The following is a 19134-nucleotide window of genomic DNA, read 5'->3' on the forward strand; positions in this document are numbered from 1 at the left end:
AGGAAATCATACCATTTTCACCTACTCTCTTTCCTTTTCTTTCTTGTTCTCTTTTTATCTTGGTCTTGAAAATTTGGGGGAGGGAGAAGCGCCCTCAAGCCCCACCCCCATCAGTGTATATTAGTGTATATTAGTGTATATTAGTGTATATTAGTGTATATCAGTGTATATCAGTATATTAGTGTATATCAGTGTATATATATCAGTGCCAGTGAATATTCTGTTAAGATGAGCTTTCACTAAACTTATTCATTTCCAGGTTTTCCAGTAATGCGTTGGCTTACCCAAAACCACTTCTGTATAATGATTCATTCCTGGAGCAGAAAGCAAGACTAAATGATTATCAGCAATTCATCAAAATTGCTGAAAAAAATCCAGAGATGTCTTTCAGGAAAGATCCAAAGTTCAATTTTTCTGTAAGTACATTAAAAAAAATCCGTAAGGACAAGGACAAAATATTCATTATAAAATCATTTAACACTTTCTTTGGGTATTTCGTCTGGATACTATCTACAGCCTGACTTGATTTATTCTTAATTCCTGTACTTGAAGAAGTATACTTTGACAAAAAAAAAATTATTTAAATTTAATTCTATTTAATAAAATGAAGGACAATATTTCACACCATATGGAAATAATAAAATTTAAGAAAACATTTTTCTGAAAACGTAATAAAAAATAAAGACATTCATCTTTCTAAGATCAAATCTGTTCACATGGGAGATCAGTGAAACGCAGAACACCGCTTTGCATTTAATGGGAAAATGTAACATTTCCATGTGTTGCACTTTTCATCTATTTCTTGTCTCTAAATTATTTCAAGTGCGTGGACAAAGGATTTTCTTATACATATGCTGCCTCACTCATCGAGATGTACCGTTACATGATCGACACTAGCATGGTTGGACTGACCAAAATGCTACATTTTGCTCTAGATCCGATAAAACAAGCGGATTCAATCCCCCTCCCACACACACACACTCACACACATTGTTCCAGGCACGAAGCAGTGGAAATAAACCACTGGCTATTTTTTACTACTTATTTTTTTAACGAAAGATGGTGAACGATGGTTGTCGCTGTGGCATGGTCATATAAACTAGGTAGTCCAGGTATCTCTGAGCAAAAGTCTTAAAACTTGTCGTGCTCGTTGATTTAATTGGATAATTTGCTCACAAACAGTCGTAAAACTTAGGTGTTCTGTAATCTGTATGTATGTGGTATATAATTCATGTACTCTTATTTTACTCTGTCCCATGCAGTCATGTCCCCCATTCATTGCAAGGAAAACTACAGGAGTCGAACTGGTCCACTCAGTACTATCAGCCTACAATACAGATCGTCATGACTAGTGCCAATATTAACAATACGGAATATGAACGCTTGAGGAATTATCATATGCCGTATGGATTCTTTTATAGAAAGAAACTCCAGTTTAAAAGTGAGAGAACAATAGCTCTGAAAAGCATGAGCAATTTTCTCTTTTCTGTTTTTACTCGTTCTTTATTTTCTTTCTGGTCATTTTTTTTCTCGCCACTAGCACAGGACACGTCCCTGGTAGTCCCTGGTAATACGCTCTTTCAAATTTTATTGAAATACAGTATAGTATTTAATTCAAACCATATCAAACACAAACAGTGGTACAAAGTATAACATCATAGAACTCAGAATGATAGGTTTGGGACCCAAGTGAAGCATAGCTTGTTGACGGGGCCCCTTTACATATAACAAAAGTAACATAATTATTTACAATGAGTATAACTTAGAACAAATGATTTAACAGTATAATAAAAGGGGTAGATTATAAAAAGGTGATGTTTCTGCTTGCCCAGGGTAACAGCCTAAATGAAGCAGGGCCAGGATATTCCCCCCGAGCATCATACAACCTCATTCATTAAAATCGGTCCAAATTTGTGATTGCATAAAAAATGCTCAGGAAAGGACACCGCATCAAATGAACAGGAGCCCTAAGGAAACCGAAACACCACCTTTGTTACCCCTGTATACATGGGCGGAAATCCCAGGGGGGACAGGGGGACGTGTCCCCCCTACCAAAAATAGTAGGGGGACACAATATCAAATGTCCCCCCTACTATTTTTGGTCTTTTATGATGGAGAAAAATGCATCATTCACATTCGAAATAATGCATGTATTTTGGACTGAATGACCTTACATTTTGCGTGAAAACCTTCTTTTTTTCGGGGGGGGGGGGCTTGTATAATTTTCCAGAGTGACTAAAATAAGATGAGGGGAAGACTTGGAAAATAAAAAGAATCTTGCCTGTCAGGTGATTTTTCAATATGGAGCTTAAATATCAAGTTTGGAAGTCAATATACATTACACATTTCACCTCGGAAATCGAACTTTCATTATTTTGTGTGATTTACAAACTGATTTTTAAAAAGTGCTCTGTAAAAGTGACAGCTTCATGGTCTGAATGTTGACATTTTCTGCTCGCACTGAGCGCTCGCAAATTTCGATTTATTAAGTACCTATTATTTTTGTGTATTCCATTTAGTTTGAAAAAAATCAAGTCTGATTGTCAAAACGTATCAGATAGCGCTGGCTACTCGCTCGCATTTTAATTGGCGATTTATGTATGTCTCAATATTGATTTTCATGACAGTTTATCAAAGATTTTGGCTCGCAATTTGCGCTCGCATTAATGGTTAAAATATATTTTGACTGATGCATTCTATTCATAATTACAAAATTGCTTGAAATGTCCAGTTTTCAGGCCATAATATCATCAGATTTCTCGCCCTCATTAGGCATTAATAAATAAGATATTAATAATTTAACGATTAAATTGTCCCTTTTGTTTCATCTCGCGCTTAGCAAGAGGAATAGGAAGATAGTCATCATTTTCATATGACATGTCCCAAGGATGTCCCGGTCCTATGTCAAAACTCAAATAACAATGAAAAATATCAGCTCTTTATTAAGTGCGATCCATATCCACCTCACAATTTTCCTACAAAGTGCTTGAAATATATAGCTGAAATGGACTCTTCTTCAGATTTTTCATGATAAAAGAGGTGTAGAATGCTTTGATTCTAGGTCTAAATCTGAAACACGCGCATGTTTATTCAGATATTCAACTTGTTCTCTATTTAGATCATTATCCAGTTTCAGATCACAATCTCAAAAAATTTCTGCTCGCGCTTTGTGCTCGCATTATTAATGTAGAAAGATCCCCTATTACTCATCCTTTTCATGATTTACAAAACATGAATGGAGTGTCCCTTTTTTAGGTCTAAATCTCGAATTTTTCTGCTCGCACTTCGCTTGTATCAATTGGTTAGTTATATAGCTACCCTGTTCACGATTACGAAAATTGATTAAAATTTTCGATTCTTTTTGTAGAAATGTCAACAATTTTCAGCTCGCGATTCGCGCTAGCATTATTTGATTGTTGAAATATGTAACGTCTTCATGGCTAAGTGCAAGTAGTCCTTAACAAGTACCTTTTCGATCAGTTCAAATAAAAAAACATTTTATGGCTGCACTTTGAACTCGCATTATTAATGTAAGGACCGGGTGTATATAAGGAAGGCCCCCAATTACTTATCCTTTTCATGATTTACAAAACATGAATAGAGTGTCTCGTTCTTAGGTCTAAATCTCAAAAATTTCCGCTCGCGCTTCGCGTTAGTGACTAAGTTATATACCTATTATATGTTTCAGTTACAAAAAGTGCTATGAATTTCCATTCTTTAGGCAAAAAATTCAAAAAAATTTAAGCTCGCGCTTCGCGCTCGCATCATTTGATTGTTGAAATATGTAACGTATTCATGGCTAACCTTTTCCATCAGTTAACATCTGCTCGCACTTCGCGTTCGAAGTAATTATTTAGTTGCATATACATCTTTTTCAGGATAACAAACATTGCCCAGAATGTTCAAATTCAAGGAAAAAATACATGAAATTTCCCCCCCCCAAAAAAAAAAAAATTCTCGCCCTTCGCGCTCGCATTATATAGATAATGATTATGATATTATATATTTATGTTGAATTATAAGAATAAAGCTAAAAAGTGGCCATGAGGACTACTCCTTCAATGAAATAAACAAAAATCATCTTCGAGGGGCCAATCGGGGATTAACATATGGCTGAAAAAAAAATCGCCCCCCCCCCCCCCCCCATTGGCGAAGGCTGGATCCGCCCCTGTTGTCCCCCTACCTTTCGGGCCAGATTTCCGCCCATGCCTGTATAGAAAACCTCTAATAATAAATACACACATGTAACCCCCCCTATATACAGGCGTACTAACGCACACACACACCCTCTCACACACACACACACACACACCCTCACGCACCCACACACATGGAGACCTCACTCATTGCAATCTGCTTCATGATTTATACACTCACACCCAACCGCAGTCTATCGAAAAGGTGTTTTTACACAATATTTTAAGTCGAGACAGAGCCAAGCTATTTCTAACGGCATGAGGTAACTTATTCCATTCTTTAACACAAACTATTCTAAGTGAATTCTAAGCAGTTATATAAATAACAAAGAAACCATGATTTACGGATCGGAACATGTTTTTAGTTAATCGCAATCTGATAAAGAGCCTGACAATGATACTATTCAGATTGCTAAGCTTTGAAGCAGTCACATCGTATCTTACCTATTTTTATTCTAAATGGAGTGACCCCCAGCAATATGTCAATACTATTGCACGTACATAATACAACGATTATAAAAGGCCAATGATTATATATGAAAAGCCAAAGTACGTTCGAAATAATATTTTTATATTTCTTTCATTGGTTTCTCGAAAGCGATGCCAACTGAAAACTGATTTTGTTCTTATTGCTCCCATTAGATCTTTTCAAAATACTGAAACTCTTTTCCAAAGAGGAATCGATATTGGGTTTCGAGAAAAATGAAAGGCCTCAATGTGTAAGTTGTGCTGTCGTAGGTAATGGAGGAATTCTGAACGGATCGGGAATGGGCAAGGAAATCGATGATCATGACGTGGTCTTCAGGTAAAACAGAAATTAACGAAAAAAAGTGAAATAACTAAGCATTTTTTAAAATTCGATTTGTACTAGGGTTGTTTTATAATATGGGAATTAACAATAATGTATATTTTTTCCCTGGGAAACTAGTAATGAAGTTTATTTATAACTTATATTAGATATCATGAACCTATAATTTGAATTCATAAATATTACTTGCCTCTATGTTTGGTAAATCTCTGGCAATTTTCAGGTTGATATGCTAGTGACGTGTTTTTCAGTTTTCATTAGCTCATCTGAGGTTACCGGTTTAAGAAGAGTAGAATTGACGTTTGATGTTGTTCGGCCCAATTTTTACTGGTTAAGATTCATAGCATGTTTTACGGTTTCAAAAATGAAGACAAAAAAACGATAAAAAACACACGTAATTTTTTTCATAAAAGATACATGCATATTGATGGAATTTTTTTCATTTGGAAACTGTCCCTCATGTTGATCTAGATTTTGGGTGCGATCTAAATTAAGGAATTTTTTAAAAGGGTTTTCACCTTTTTCCTTTTTTATACATCACTTCCAATCAGGCCATTGTGAAAATTTGAGAGTATTTCACCATTTCATATGAACTATGAAACGGAGATCTGTAATTTCAGGAAGACCAAATTAACATGGAATCTCACGTACCTACTTTATAATGGAATTGCCCATTTTGACTTTTATCGCTATTATTGTTTTTGTTATTAACATAATCATTATTATCATCATCATCATCGTCATCATCATCACCATCACCATGCACCACCACCATCATCATCAATAACATTATCACCATTATCATTGATATTGGTTCTGTCATCGTAATATTATCATTTTAGAGTGAACCACTGTGTCAGGAGAGGCTATGAGGATGACGTGGGTAACCGTACAACACACTACGTGTTCATGCATCGGTCCCTTATGCACACAAACCAATCTGATATACCGACTGACAAGGTATAAACCATTGTAGACATAATCACTAATTTGTAATAATAATAAATAATAATAATGTACAAAATTTATAAAGCGCTTTATACTGACGTTTCAAAGCGCTTAGAAAGAAAAAAAGAAAGAAGAATATAAATATAAGATATCTTAGTAAAAGAACAACAAAGAAATTGAAAGTGAAAACACCATTATGAAAATTAATTATACATACAAATATAGAGATAATCGGCGAATATACATCTTAAATATAACGGGTTGGGGTTTTGTAATTTCAATCTTCAGTTATATTAATTAATATTTTCATTGAGCTAACTTCTTGTATTCTATTTTAGTGGGTGGGAATTTGAAGGGATTTTTGGCGAATCCGTTCTAAACTAAAATCTTATAGTAATGCGTTCAAATAGCACAAAAGTCCAAAGTCTTCTTTCCAGACCCGGGAGTTTTTTATTATTACTATCAGCGCTATTTTGAAGAAAAAAATAACTGGGTCTGGCTGCAAGACTACGCTATATGTCCATGCTATCCAGCATTAATAAGATTGTGGGGTCTTTATACTGTTTTGTTATTGTATTGTTATTTATAATTTTGGAATAACAGGGTTTGGAGAAAAGACTAAGCTCGATTTTATTTTTATTCCACTGGAATATCATTATGGTATCTTAATTTGGACTTATATTATAATTTTTGAAATAACCGGGTCTGGAAAAAAGACTTTGGACTTATATTTTAATTTTTCAATCAACCGGGTCTGGAAAAAAGTCTTTGCACTTTTGTGCTATATGAACGCATTACTATAGGTTTTTAGTTTTTAGTTTTAAATAACCGGGTCTGGAGAAAAAACTGCGCTTGATTATCAATTTACTGTTAGCGCGTATATTCACAATACGCGTCGTATAGGTTAAAACTACAACAAAGACATTAATTCCACCAGTTTTAATTAACTGGGTCTGGAAAAAAGACTAAGCTCGATTCTCATTTTTATTCCACTGGAATATCATTATCGTATCTTAGTTTGGACTTATATTATAATTTTTTAAACAACTGGGTCTGGAAAAAAGACTGGACTTATATTATAATTTTTGAAACAACCGGGTCTGGAAAAAAGAATTTGGACTTATATCATAATTTTTGATTAACCAGGTCTGGAAAAAAGACTTTGCACTTTTTAGCTAAATGAACGTATTACTATAGGATTTTAGTTTAGAACGGATTCGCCAAAAATCCCTTCAAATTTATTACATTTGTGGGCGATCAAAAATTATTACATTTGTGGGTAAAGTGCATTATTACATTTGTGGGTGAAATTATTACATTTGTGGGTAAAGTGTTATTACATTTGTGGGCGTTATTACATTTGTGGGCGATTATTACATTTGTGGGTGTAACAACCCCCACCTTACCTTTTTGCGGGGGGGGGGTTGGATTTGATTAAATGGTCCCCTAAAAATCAGTTTCTAGACTTTTAAATAGTCATCATAACAAAATTACTGTTGTTGGTGATGATGTTGTTGTTAATGATGATGATGAAATAACAGTAGTAGTAATTATTATTATTAATTATATTTTCAACAACAATAATAATGATTGTAAACAATAATCATTAAGACCAGCTCTTTTCTCAATCTGTTAAAAGAAACCCAAAATGTAGCCTACACAATACAAATCTTGCATACCATGCTATATACGATGTGTGTACCGTGTTGATCCCCAATTTTCACAAAAACAACATAATTTTCAGTATATTTCAGTAAAATATCGATAGTTGAGAAATAACAAAAACACTTTTTAAAAATAGTTTCTGAGCTTTAGAATGATAGATAATTTAAATCGCTATCAAGCCCATATATAAGAGAAGATTCCCCCATAATGTTGTTTGAGTATCTATACCCCCACCCGTGTATGTCATTGTTTTTAGTATGATCTTTGCTGTGTTGTTGTTGTTATTGTTTTCACAGGGTATCAAGTGGGTTTTCCTGCCTTGTGAATTACATGACTATGAATACATCACAGAAGTGGCCAAGGGATCCAACCCGAAGCAGAAGCTGAAAGCTAAGGCTACAGACATCAGGCTGCTGCACCCAGACTTTGTCAGATACATTCACAAAATGTGAGTCCCGAAGATTTAACTCCATCAATGGTGCCCTGCTGGACATAACACAGTGTCCCTCAATACATTGGTGCCATGCTGGAAAGAACAGTCTTCCACAGTGTGGAACTAACAGTGAAATCTTCTTCACACTGTTAAAACTGAACATAATAACAGTGTTATTCACTCGTAAACATTGTACACTATGTAAACGCATTGTGAATGCTCGCAATGTAGAGGTTTCCACAGTGTGAAATTTTTGTCACACTGTGAAATTTAAATAATTTTAACAATGTGGAACAGATCTTCATGTTGTCCGCTATTTGAGCACACTGCAAATTTGGGCATTGTAACAGCGGCGAAACAGTGTGTGACCACAGTGTGAACACTGTTGAATTTGGGCATTGTAACAGCGGTGTAACAGCGTGTGACCACAGTGTAAACACTGTTGAATTTGGGCATTGAAACAGCGTTGTAACAGCGTGTGACCACAGTGTAAACACTGTTGAATTTGGGCATTGTAACAGCGGTGTAACAGTGTGTGACCACAGTGTGAACACTGTTGAATTTGGGCATTGTAACAGCGGTGTAACAGTGTGTGACCACAGTGTGAACATTGTTGAATTTGGGCATTGTAACAGCGGTGTAACAGCATGTGACCACAGTGTGAACAAGTTGTTCTTCCTAATAGGGCATGTTATCAAATCGTATGAGGCAACCCAGAATTTGATCCTCATTTTTACCCAACTTACTATTTTACATGCTTTATTCATAATACATTTTTTAGTCTTATACCATTCATTCTCAATTACTTTTGTTGAAGCTCCACATTTCTTGTTGAGAATCTGTACTGCTCCACTAGCGCTAACGAGCGAAATATTGCTGAGGGCCAGCTAGGGCCCCTGGTGGGCTCGAGGGGGTGGAGCCCCTTGAAGCTTTGCAATATGAGGCTTTTTAAATGGCCAAGAGGGGATCTAATTAATATCAATTCAAGAAACACAAATGCAAACAAACTACACAATTTATTATTTTTCAAATGATAAGTGACTTTTCACAACATACCAGTGATACCACTAGTTCACGTGGACATGCACATATCACAGCAGGCAATACCTTGCAGCATTTCTCTTTCACAACCTTGGATTTTGAATAATCGGCTTTGGAAACAAAGTTTCTGATTTTCAATATGTCTAAACTCCTCACTTCTGTGAAAATTATTTGTTGGTTAAAACTTACCCGACATACTTTTCGTGATGCCACACTAATACGCAAATTAAGAACTTTATTTTATATCTGTATATATGTCACCACATTTTCATGATGTGCATTGCCAGGAGTCCAAGTTGTTGATTAAAAGCATGGCTTGTCAAGTATAAGAATGTTAAATTATGTATTTATTGTCATCATTTCAAATGCTGCATCTGAGCAATTCCATCAATTTTCAATGTATAATCTGGAATTGCGAAATTACTAACCCTACAAAATAGTTGAAAACGTGATAGATATCCAACCGACGAACGGGGCTATCAGTTCACTTGTGATCATAGAGATATTTTGTATAGGCCTACCTACGTGTATATCGTGATGCACATACCTACTATTGACAGTCGCACATGAATCTATACACCAAGCATATAAAAACCATAACGTTAGAATAAATAAAAATAAGATCAATTAAGTTTAAAGAATAACTGACTTGTTTTTTCCCTTTGTGTAAAATTATCATCAAACATCAATTCTACATACATATTTCCCCCATTTTTTTCATACCGGCTCCCACGCGCCACTCCGCAAGGCTCGGTGCGCCACAAGTGGTGCGCGCGCCGCTATTTGAGAATCCCTGTCTTATACATTATCTTTTTTTTTCGATTGTCACACAAAATGTATTAATTTTTATCATTGTTATTGTATGAATTTGTCTATTTGTAAATGATCTTGAATAAAATGCAGACACTCCTGCAAAAAAAAAAAAAAATAGCGGTCATATTCAAGTAGATTTTCAGGAATTTCACACCTTTTATGCATCCCCTCCCCCTCCCCATGTTAATCAGCCAAAAATAGAGAATGATATGTTGTTAAAGGACAAGTCCACCCCAACAAAAGTTTGATTTGAATAAAAAGAGAAAAATCAAACAAACATAACACTGAAAATTTCATCAAAATCGGATGTAAAATAAGAAAGTTATGACATTTTAAGTTTCGCTTAATTTCACAAAACAGTTATGATGCACATCCTGTTCGATATGCAAATTTGGAAACTAATGACGTCATCCACTCACTATTTCTTTATTATATTATACGAAATTTGAAATATTCTAATTTTCTCCACTTTGTCACGTGAAACATTGATTATTTCCTCCCTAAACATGTGATGGTTCAGACAAGTTGGTCCTTATTGCATGTCAAATCTGTAATAAATGAAATATTGTATAAATCAAACAATAAATAACAAAAGAAAAAGTGAGTGAGGGACATCATCGACTGTCTCATTTGCCTGTCACTGAATTATGCATATCACTGTTTTGTGAAAAATAAGCGAAAAGTTAATATGTCATAACTTTCTTATATTTCATCCGATTTTGATGAAATTTTCAGCCTTATGCTAGTTTGAATTTTCTCTATTTATTAGAATAAACATTTTTCTGGGGTGGACTTGACCTTTAAGGTGTTTGACTTCAATTATTTTCTTGCTTTGTTTGCTTTGTTCTGTTATTGTTTGTGATTGTGATTTTACCTCGATTATGAATTTATGATTCAATTAAACATACAAATGTAAAAAAAAAGACGAAACCCAGCAGAATGTCACAATTTCATTTGTCATTTATAATCAAATCTTATTCCTATCATATTAATTGGAAGATAATAATGCAATAAAAAAGTAGCGTTTTCCAGTGTTTTTTTCCTCTCTCTCTCTCTCTTAAGAGGGGCACTATGGTGGTCCAGAGTACCCCTCATGTTTGCTGCAGCAACAGTTTTAACTACGAGTCTTTGGCAAACTATGTTCCCCATCAAATTCCCCTTTTATACATTTTTATTTGGGGCATCTTTCTGAAATGTGTAGGTCATGAAACAGTACACGATTTTATCAAATTCACTCTGTACTGTACTATATTTTGATGTGATGCAATTTCCACTCAATGGATAGCTTTTGATAAAGGCCTTTTCTAATTTCAGATGGATGCGTACAAAGTCATTCCGACCGACTACGGGTGCAATGATGTTCTTTACGGCTCTACATACAGGATGTGATTCTCTCAGTGTTTATGGCATGGGATACAACAAGAAATATACAGGATATTACTACGATAGCAAGTTCAGTGCCTATAGGAATACTTCAGCAAGCCATGATTTTCGAAGAGAGGTCGAGATAATCAAAGAATTAGACCAAGCTGGTGTCATCAAGTGGTACAAGAGGGACGTCCCTGAATTTTTATGATAGTCATTATCAGAGAGATTCCCGATTGTAAACATGCTGTAACCTTTCAAACATCATGGAATACCATCTGCTTGTGGTAAGCTTTCAGTTGAGAGTCTGCATGGAAGCAGTCTGTGAGTTTCATCAGACATTCGTCGTAGATGGCGTACTTGCTGATGCCTGTGCTGATGCAGCGCAACGAATCGTAAACAGCCCGGCGCACACTTTCTTAACGATCCGACGACGACGCGATTTTCGAAATATGAAAGTTCGAAAAAAAAGTCATATTATTTATAGTTCTGCAAGCATTGTGGTCGAAGTAAAGTCCAAATCGACTTCAAGTCGCAGCCGATAATGATGTCATAACGATTTCGAATTGAATTTACATTTATCCCTACTTGGAGGCTCGAAACAGACTGGAATAACGATTTTAAATTTCATCCCATTATTCAGAACTTCGATCGTTCAGAAATTATAAGTTGAAATGTTTATATCAAATGCTATTATAATTTCTTTTTAAACCATATCGCAACGGATCGTGTAGCGTATTGTGCTTTAACTTTATTTATTAAATATTTTTGAGCCAACTGAAATCCTAGCCTCGTTCACAAAATGTGACAAAACGCAACACTTTAGATTGCGTTTCGTTTCCGAAGGCGCTTAAATTCTTCATGTGACAGTATTATATATATATAAAGGGTCGTTTTTTATGGGACGCACGGTATAATTTGTTTTTTGTAATGTGTTTCATGAAACTTGGCCATAAGGGTAATCAAATATTACTGAACATCCTGCCTGAGCTTCAAGTCACATGACTAAGGTCAAAGGTCATTTAGGGTCAATGAAACTTTGGCCAAGTTGGGGTATTTGTTGAATTACCATCATAACTTTGAAAGTTTATGGATTTGATTCATATAAATTGGACATAAGAGTAATCAAGTATCACTGAACATCATGTACAAGTGTCAGGTCACGTGACCAAGGTCAAAGGACATTCTAGGTCAATGAACTTTGACCAAGTTGGGGGTATTTGTTGAATTACCATCATAACTTTGAAAGTTTATGGGTCTGATTCATATAACTTGGACATAAGAGTAATCAAGTATCACTGAACATCCTCTTCGAGCTTTAGGTCACATGACCAAAGTCAAAGGTCATTTTATTTTATTTTTATTTTTAATAAGGTCAATGAACTTTGGCCATGTTGGAGGTAATTTTTTAATTTCTGTCATAACTTTCAAAGTTTATGGATATAGTTTATGAAATGTGGACATAGGGGTAATCAAGTATCACTGACAAGTCTTAGGTCACATGATCAAGGCCAAATGTCATTTAGGGTCAATGAACGTAATATTGTATCATTATATGAATGGTGTTTTTGTGAATAATTATTTCATAGTAGTTTTCAAAGTCAGCACTGCTGCTATATCGATTCGCGTAATGCAGGTGAGACTGCCAGAGGCGCTCCACTTGTATAATAAAAAAATGTATTTAGAATGCCAAAAATCCAGGTCGCATTTGGAGGTAATTATTAAATTGCTGTCATATCTTTATAAGTTTATGGATATAGTTTATGAAATGTGGACATAGGGGTAATCAAGTATCACTGACAAGTCTTAGGTCACATGATCCAGTGTATTTTGGAACCAGATATGAATAACATAATTATGTTGCGTTTGGTGAGCTGAAAGTGGGCTATTATAGTATGTGTAGAATTTGTGGCGCACATGGGGTGGGGGTGATGGTTTTGAACATGTCCAAATCCTTTATGCGTGGATATATTATCAATCATAAAAGATGGCAATGGATACACAGGCTTTTTGGTTTTGTTTTGTATTCAAATTGTGCTTATTTCATGGATTGTATTGTGGTTGATAATGGGCGTTTTTTAGAGAGAGGTAGTGGTTTGAAGCTATGTTAGGATGCTGAGGATAAGATCAGGTTTCACTGCCCATGTAATCATTAATTAAAGAGCAAAGAACGTTTAGCTGGAAAAAGGACAGTTGTTGATCAAAAAATTTGGGTGGTGAGAGGATGCATTGCCCATACAGGGCATACATCCTCTCACCTTGTGTTTTTTCAGATTGGAAGTGAAAGTTGGGGTAGTTAGTGTACTCACTTTAGTTGGAGATGTTTATGTGTGGATGTGTCCGAAGTCCTACCCTGCCTGCTAAGTGCGAAGTTAGTGGTGGGCGCATGGGCGAGGATCGGCCGAGGCAGGTGCGCGCGCCTGCCCAATCGCCTAGCCCTAGCTTAAACAAATTCCAATCTTATCAACTAGAAACTTTCACTACAGGATAATTTTTGACCGCTTTTTCTGGTAGTGATATCAGATTTTAACGATATTAAGTGCTTTCTGAGATATACGACCGTCCACGAAATATGGTCACGCGCGAAGTAAGGTCACACGACCATATATACTTTTCACTTACCCATCACCCTGAATAATACGGCGAACAATGTCAATGATGACCCACATATGCGATATGCAGTGTGCACATACCGTATGTGATGCACTAAATATAGCTGCGTTTTCTTTTCCGAATATTTCCGAATAAAAAACATGTACGATGATCAAAACGAACAAGATAATTCTCAAATCGGAAAGTACCCGAGAGCAACAAAACCTCTGTACCCGGGGGACGTTGTTTACACTATGAGAAAAGCTACTAAAAACAACAACGCGTGAGTATTCATTGAAAATAAAGAATAATAAGTTAGTTGCTATTGATACCCATTCTTTTGTACGCACAGATATCGCCCAACGATGAAACTTAAACCGGCTTTACGAGTTTTCTTGGACAATCATGTTGTGCATCTTTGAAAGGAAGTGGCTCCCCCCCGAACGTATTATGGTACAGGGGTCAAAAAACGTCATCAATCACGTGACATATAATAAAAAACCGTATTTTCTTTGTAATCAGTTTCAACTTTTTTAATTTCAAGTCAGTGATATGTTAGTTAAACCATTAAGTGTTGTATCCATGTATTTCCCCTAAAAATGAAAAATGCCAACATAAAAAACGAGCGTTATTTAGTGACGACAAAGATTCTGGTAACGAAAGTATATGAAATATTCCGAAAAAGCTTAAGATTTGAAGAGCGCCGCACGCGGCGTTCCAGGAACAGAGCGTCAAGACCAAATGTCATTTAGGGTCAATGAACGTGGTATCTACATGTATCATTATATGAATGGTGTTTTTGTGAATAATTATTTCATAGTAGTTTTCAAAGTTAGCACTGCTGCTATATTGATTCGCGTAATGCATGTGAGACTGCCAGAGGCGCTCCACTTGTATAATAAAAGAAATGTATTTAGAATGCCAAGAATTTGAATTGAAATGATTTATCATGTAATTATTTGTATTATGTTGAAGAATGAAAATAAATTGAATTGAATTGAATCCACGTGGCATTATTAACGTAGGAACGTACCCACTTACCCATCCTTTTCATGATTTCCAGAGTGTCCCATTTTTAGGTCTAGATGTCATTTTGCCGCTCGCGCTTCGTGCTCGCATCAAATATTCAGTTACATACCTATCTTGTTCATGATTACAAAAAGGTGCCTATATAGAATGTCCAGTTTTTAGGTCGGAATTACAAAAAAAAATCAGCTCGCGCCTTCGCCTTCTCAGTAAAATATATTTATAGTTTAGGGTCGTTTTACTCTGTAAAACTCCATATTCAGGATATTATTCATATGAGAAAAAAAGACATCAATATGTCGTCTTGCCGACCCACCCAACTCCCTATCGAAACACTTTGGCGTCGCCCCCTTGATACAATATGCTTAATTCACAGCGCGTAGGGCAATCATGTGGACGAGCCCTTGATACGTTCAATGTAGTTACAGTGTCATATACGCAGAAACAGTGAAACTTTTAAAATCAGGGTTTTTTTTAAACCAAGGGGAATGGCATGAACTCCCGTCTCCTGCACACCCAATCCCCAATCCTCCACTTACTGGCTGACGAATATTTGGTGGAAAGCAGGAATATCTTTGCCAATTTTAGTATATTTTGGCTTCCAGGGGCCTATTTCATAAAGGTACAGCGTCAGCGTCAAGTCCCAAAACAGCGTCAAATTTTCACCTGCAGCGTCAAATTAAATATTTGACGCTGCAGCGCATTTCATAAAAAGTTGACGCTCCAGTAGGAGCGTCAACTTTTTACTGGAGCGACAAGTATGGTTACTGGAGCGTCAAATAGGGTTAAATATTTGACGCTGGTCATGGGGGAGCGTCAAGTTGACACTGTAAAGGGTTTTTCATTGTTAAGAATGGTGTACGTTGTGCTCAGGCATGCCCAAAGGGCTCTTACAAGAGAACAGATATTTAGAGCAATGTCTGTGATAATGCTAATAAAGAAAATATTAATGTAATGCTTTCTAGTAGAAATGCTGTTTCTTTTTTTTTGTTCTACCTACCCCCCCAAAAAAAAAATTCTAAAAATTCCTCCGAAACAGCAAATTTTTCAGTCTTTCCCAGGGCAGGCAAAGGGAAAAAAAGGGAGGCAAGTTATAGACAGACTTAAAAAAAAAAAAATTGAGAGGATTTTTTTTCTTGTGGGAAAAAATAGAGGAAGGTAGATCTATTATGTGGAAGTGTTTAATGCAAGGCCTAAATTAAAAAAGCCCTAGGCCATAAAAAAGGTTACACTTCGTAATTCCGAAGGTCCGTAATTCCGAAACACGTAAATTGCCTATACCTCGATGTTCGTTAATCTGAAAACGTAAAAGAGTTCGTTAATCCGAACATTTGTGCCGTTATTCCGAAGGTTCGACAATCCGAAAACGAAATAAGGTTCGTTGTTCCGAAGGTTCGTTAATCCGAAAACTAAATAAGGTTCGTTAGTCCGAAAACGAACGAAAACTAACCCTAACCCCATTTCGTTTTCGGATTAACGAACCTTATTTCGTTTTCGGATTAACGAACCTTCGGAATAATGAAGCTTCGGAATTACGAATGTATGCGATAAAAAAATGATTGCTTTTTTTTTCTGTTTCTGACTTTCTCCAAAAAAAAAAAGTTGTGGCCATGGCATTGTTGAATCCATTTAGTGATTTACTGAATGGTTATTCACCGTTGAAACCGATAACTTAAAATCATTTCCATTTTGATCAAAAATAATCTTTTAAGGTCATTTTCGATGTTTCATGCATGATTAGAGCCTACAAATTTACTTGCTTCAGGGTGATCATACAGCACTGCACCAGCATTGGGCCGCCGCCTGCCTTGTTGTTGATACAACCTTGCATTACCGACACAAATAATCAAGTGTGGGACTGGGATTAAACTTGTACGGTAGAAAATTTGTTGAAGGTGAAATTTCGACCGGCAATAATAATAAATTTTCCCCCTTTTTAAAATAATTTTTTCCCTGGCATAGGGCTAAATGAAATCAATTCTCTGAAAACTTACAGAATGGAGAAACAATGCTATGCCAACCTGTGACAAATAGATATTTTCTTCTTACTCTCTTCTAGAATTGCAAACTATCGCCATAGAGCCATCACTCTGCTTCAACTGCTAGTCTTATGCTGCAGACCCTGTTTGCAGCTGCTAAATAATAATTTCGCTCCCGAAAAAATTAATAAGCAAAAAAAAAATAATATTCTCTTTCAATTTTTCTTCTTCTAATTTTGCTTCTCAAAGGTGGGGGGGGGGGGGGGCACGGGCCGGCTGTGCCCCCCCCCCCTGGATCCGCCAGTGCTTTCTACCAAAACTTATGACTTGAATTGAAAACAAAAAACTGGAGAGAAAGGGGATTTCCCCCTAATCAGCCTCGTACATGACTATTCAAATAAATAGCTGGAAAGTCAAGCTGACTTTCCAGCGAATGTGCTTTTATGAAATGCAAAGTTGCTAGCATAGCAAGTAAAAGCTGCTATTCTACCAGAGTTGCTATGATAGCAACTTGCTATGATAGCAACTCTTTATGAAATAGGCCCCTGGTCAATCATCATCTCGAGCAGGATATTATGCTAACGAACTTTTAACTCGGGGGTTGACGTATGATTTCATTTCAACCAAATGGGAGTACGACCCTGACATCTTCACTGGGAATGCTGGTAGCTAAAACAAATTCAACGCAAGAGAGAGAGAGAGGGGGAGGGAGGAGAGTGTGCGTGTGTAGAAAGCGAGAGGGGGAGAGACAGAAAAAGTAGCATGGCGGTAACAGAAAGACCTTCACAAGGAGCCCCATCGCTGTCGACGGCTGCCGACGGGCGTGGGCCCAATGTAAGGTTGAAATACAAGGACTTGAGGAAGTGTTTTGTGTATTTGTTTTAACACAACTAGAGCAAACTTAAATTTTGACATTGTATCCTGAATACGCTGAATGTTATTTGGAACGGAATGGGGGCTAATTTCCGCAGCATACAAATTCCTATGTTTCTTTTCGCCCCCGCGCAGAAGAACACTGTGATGTCCAATATCCTGAAATTCTGAACAATTGAGGTTCCAGAGATTAAAATCTGTTCCTTTTTCCGAAAAGAAAAAAAAAACAATGCCAATAATCTTCATAATCCAGTAAGGGCATGAGTTACAGAGAACAAGGCAGCAAGAGGTTATGTTTTGAACCTGAAAAAAGTATTTAGTTTGAGTGTTCTTGAGGTTTCTGTCCACGCTCAGGATCAGTGGTTCCTGGATGAAGTCCTCGGAGACCATACCCTGGTATCCGCATTCCGCAGGGAACCTGAACGGAGATACTCATTGAAAACTTGGCAACCTCACCAAATACTGAGGTGCTTTTGAGATACCAGTGCAGATATGAACAACAGCTCGCCAGGTTTCTGAAACTTTCTTTGTTGACAGGTTTGGTGCAGAATTGGAGCTGAAAGGAAATGAAGAAAGGTAACTGTTTTACAACTTCAGAATATGATAAAACAAAAACATCGCACATAAGATGCCAAATTAATGTACATTCCTGTAGCGATCCTTCAAAGTAGAGTGCACCAAAACACAGCTATCCATAGAGAAGCTTCGAACTTCTACTCTATCAATCTTTGCTTCCAAAATACAGGTTTAATCTTCACAACTTTTCTTAGTGTTCGGTCTAAAGAATGAGACTAAACATTGCGTCTCTTCAAACTTTGCACCTACTGCTTCAGGTCTCCACATTGGTATATCGTAATGAATGGGATTATTATCTGATTTGCATTGGAAGAAAGTTAGCTGGCTTTAAGATACGGAAGAAATCAGTCAACGAAAATTCGAGTGTACCGCGGAATCATCAGGGAGACGGACTCTACACCAATTAGGCCTACCATCAAACGTTACATGTATACCATTACACATGGATACTGGATAGGAGGAATACAGTGATGATTTGATTAATAATTATGATAGTATAATATGATAATATGATATTATATTTCGAAATTGATACTATGATTTTTGTGTTGTTATAACGAGGCCGCAGTTGACTAAATTAACCCACTTTTGGTGTTATATGCATTCAAGTGCAATTGAAATTGAAGTTAGATGTATGTTCCAAAACAACAGGTGACTCGTCACAGTACTTGTTCATGTCAATCCTATTTTATTAGGCAACATGCCATTGACTGAGCTCTCATCGGGGTCTACATAGAGGTATCCTTGAACATGCATTATGTATTAGCTTACAGAATATCTGCGCTCACCGTGATCATTAGGAATCCTGAAGTGCCGGAA

General features: G+C 36.4%; 1 protein-coding gene across 1 annotated transcript; it reads left to right on the top strand.

Moving 5' to 3' along the window:
- The first annotated feature begins 259 nt into the window (after positions 1–259).
- On the top strand, positions 260–14859 carry LOC129276784 (alpha-N-acetylgalactosaminide alpha-2,6-sialyltransferase 1-like). The gene is made up of 6 exons (XM_064095869.1): positions 260–416; positions 1263–1441; positions 4839–5001; positions 5847–5964; positions 7914–8065; positions 11219–14859. The coding sequence occupies exons 1-6, from the start codon at positions 337–339 to the stop codon at positions 11478–11480; spliced, it is 954 nt and encodes a 317-aa protein (XP_063951939.1). The 5' UTR covers positions 260–336; the 3' UTR covers positions 11481–14859.
- Positions 14860–19134: the final 4275 nt, after the last annotated feature.

This window comes from Lytechinus pictus, chromosome 2, assembly GCF_037042905.1.
Source record: "Lytechinus pictus isolate F3 Inbred chromosome 2, Lp3.0, whole genome shotgun sequence".
NCBI classification, from domain to species: Eukaryota; Metazoa; Echinodermata; class Echinoidea; order Temnopleuroida; family Toxopneustidae; genus Lytechinus; species Lytechinus pictus.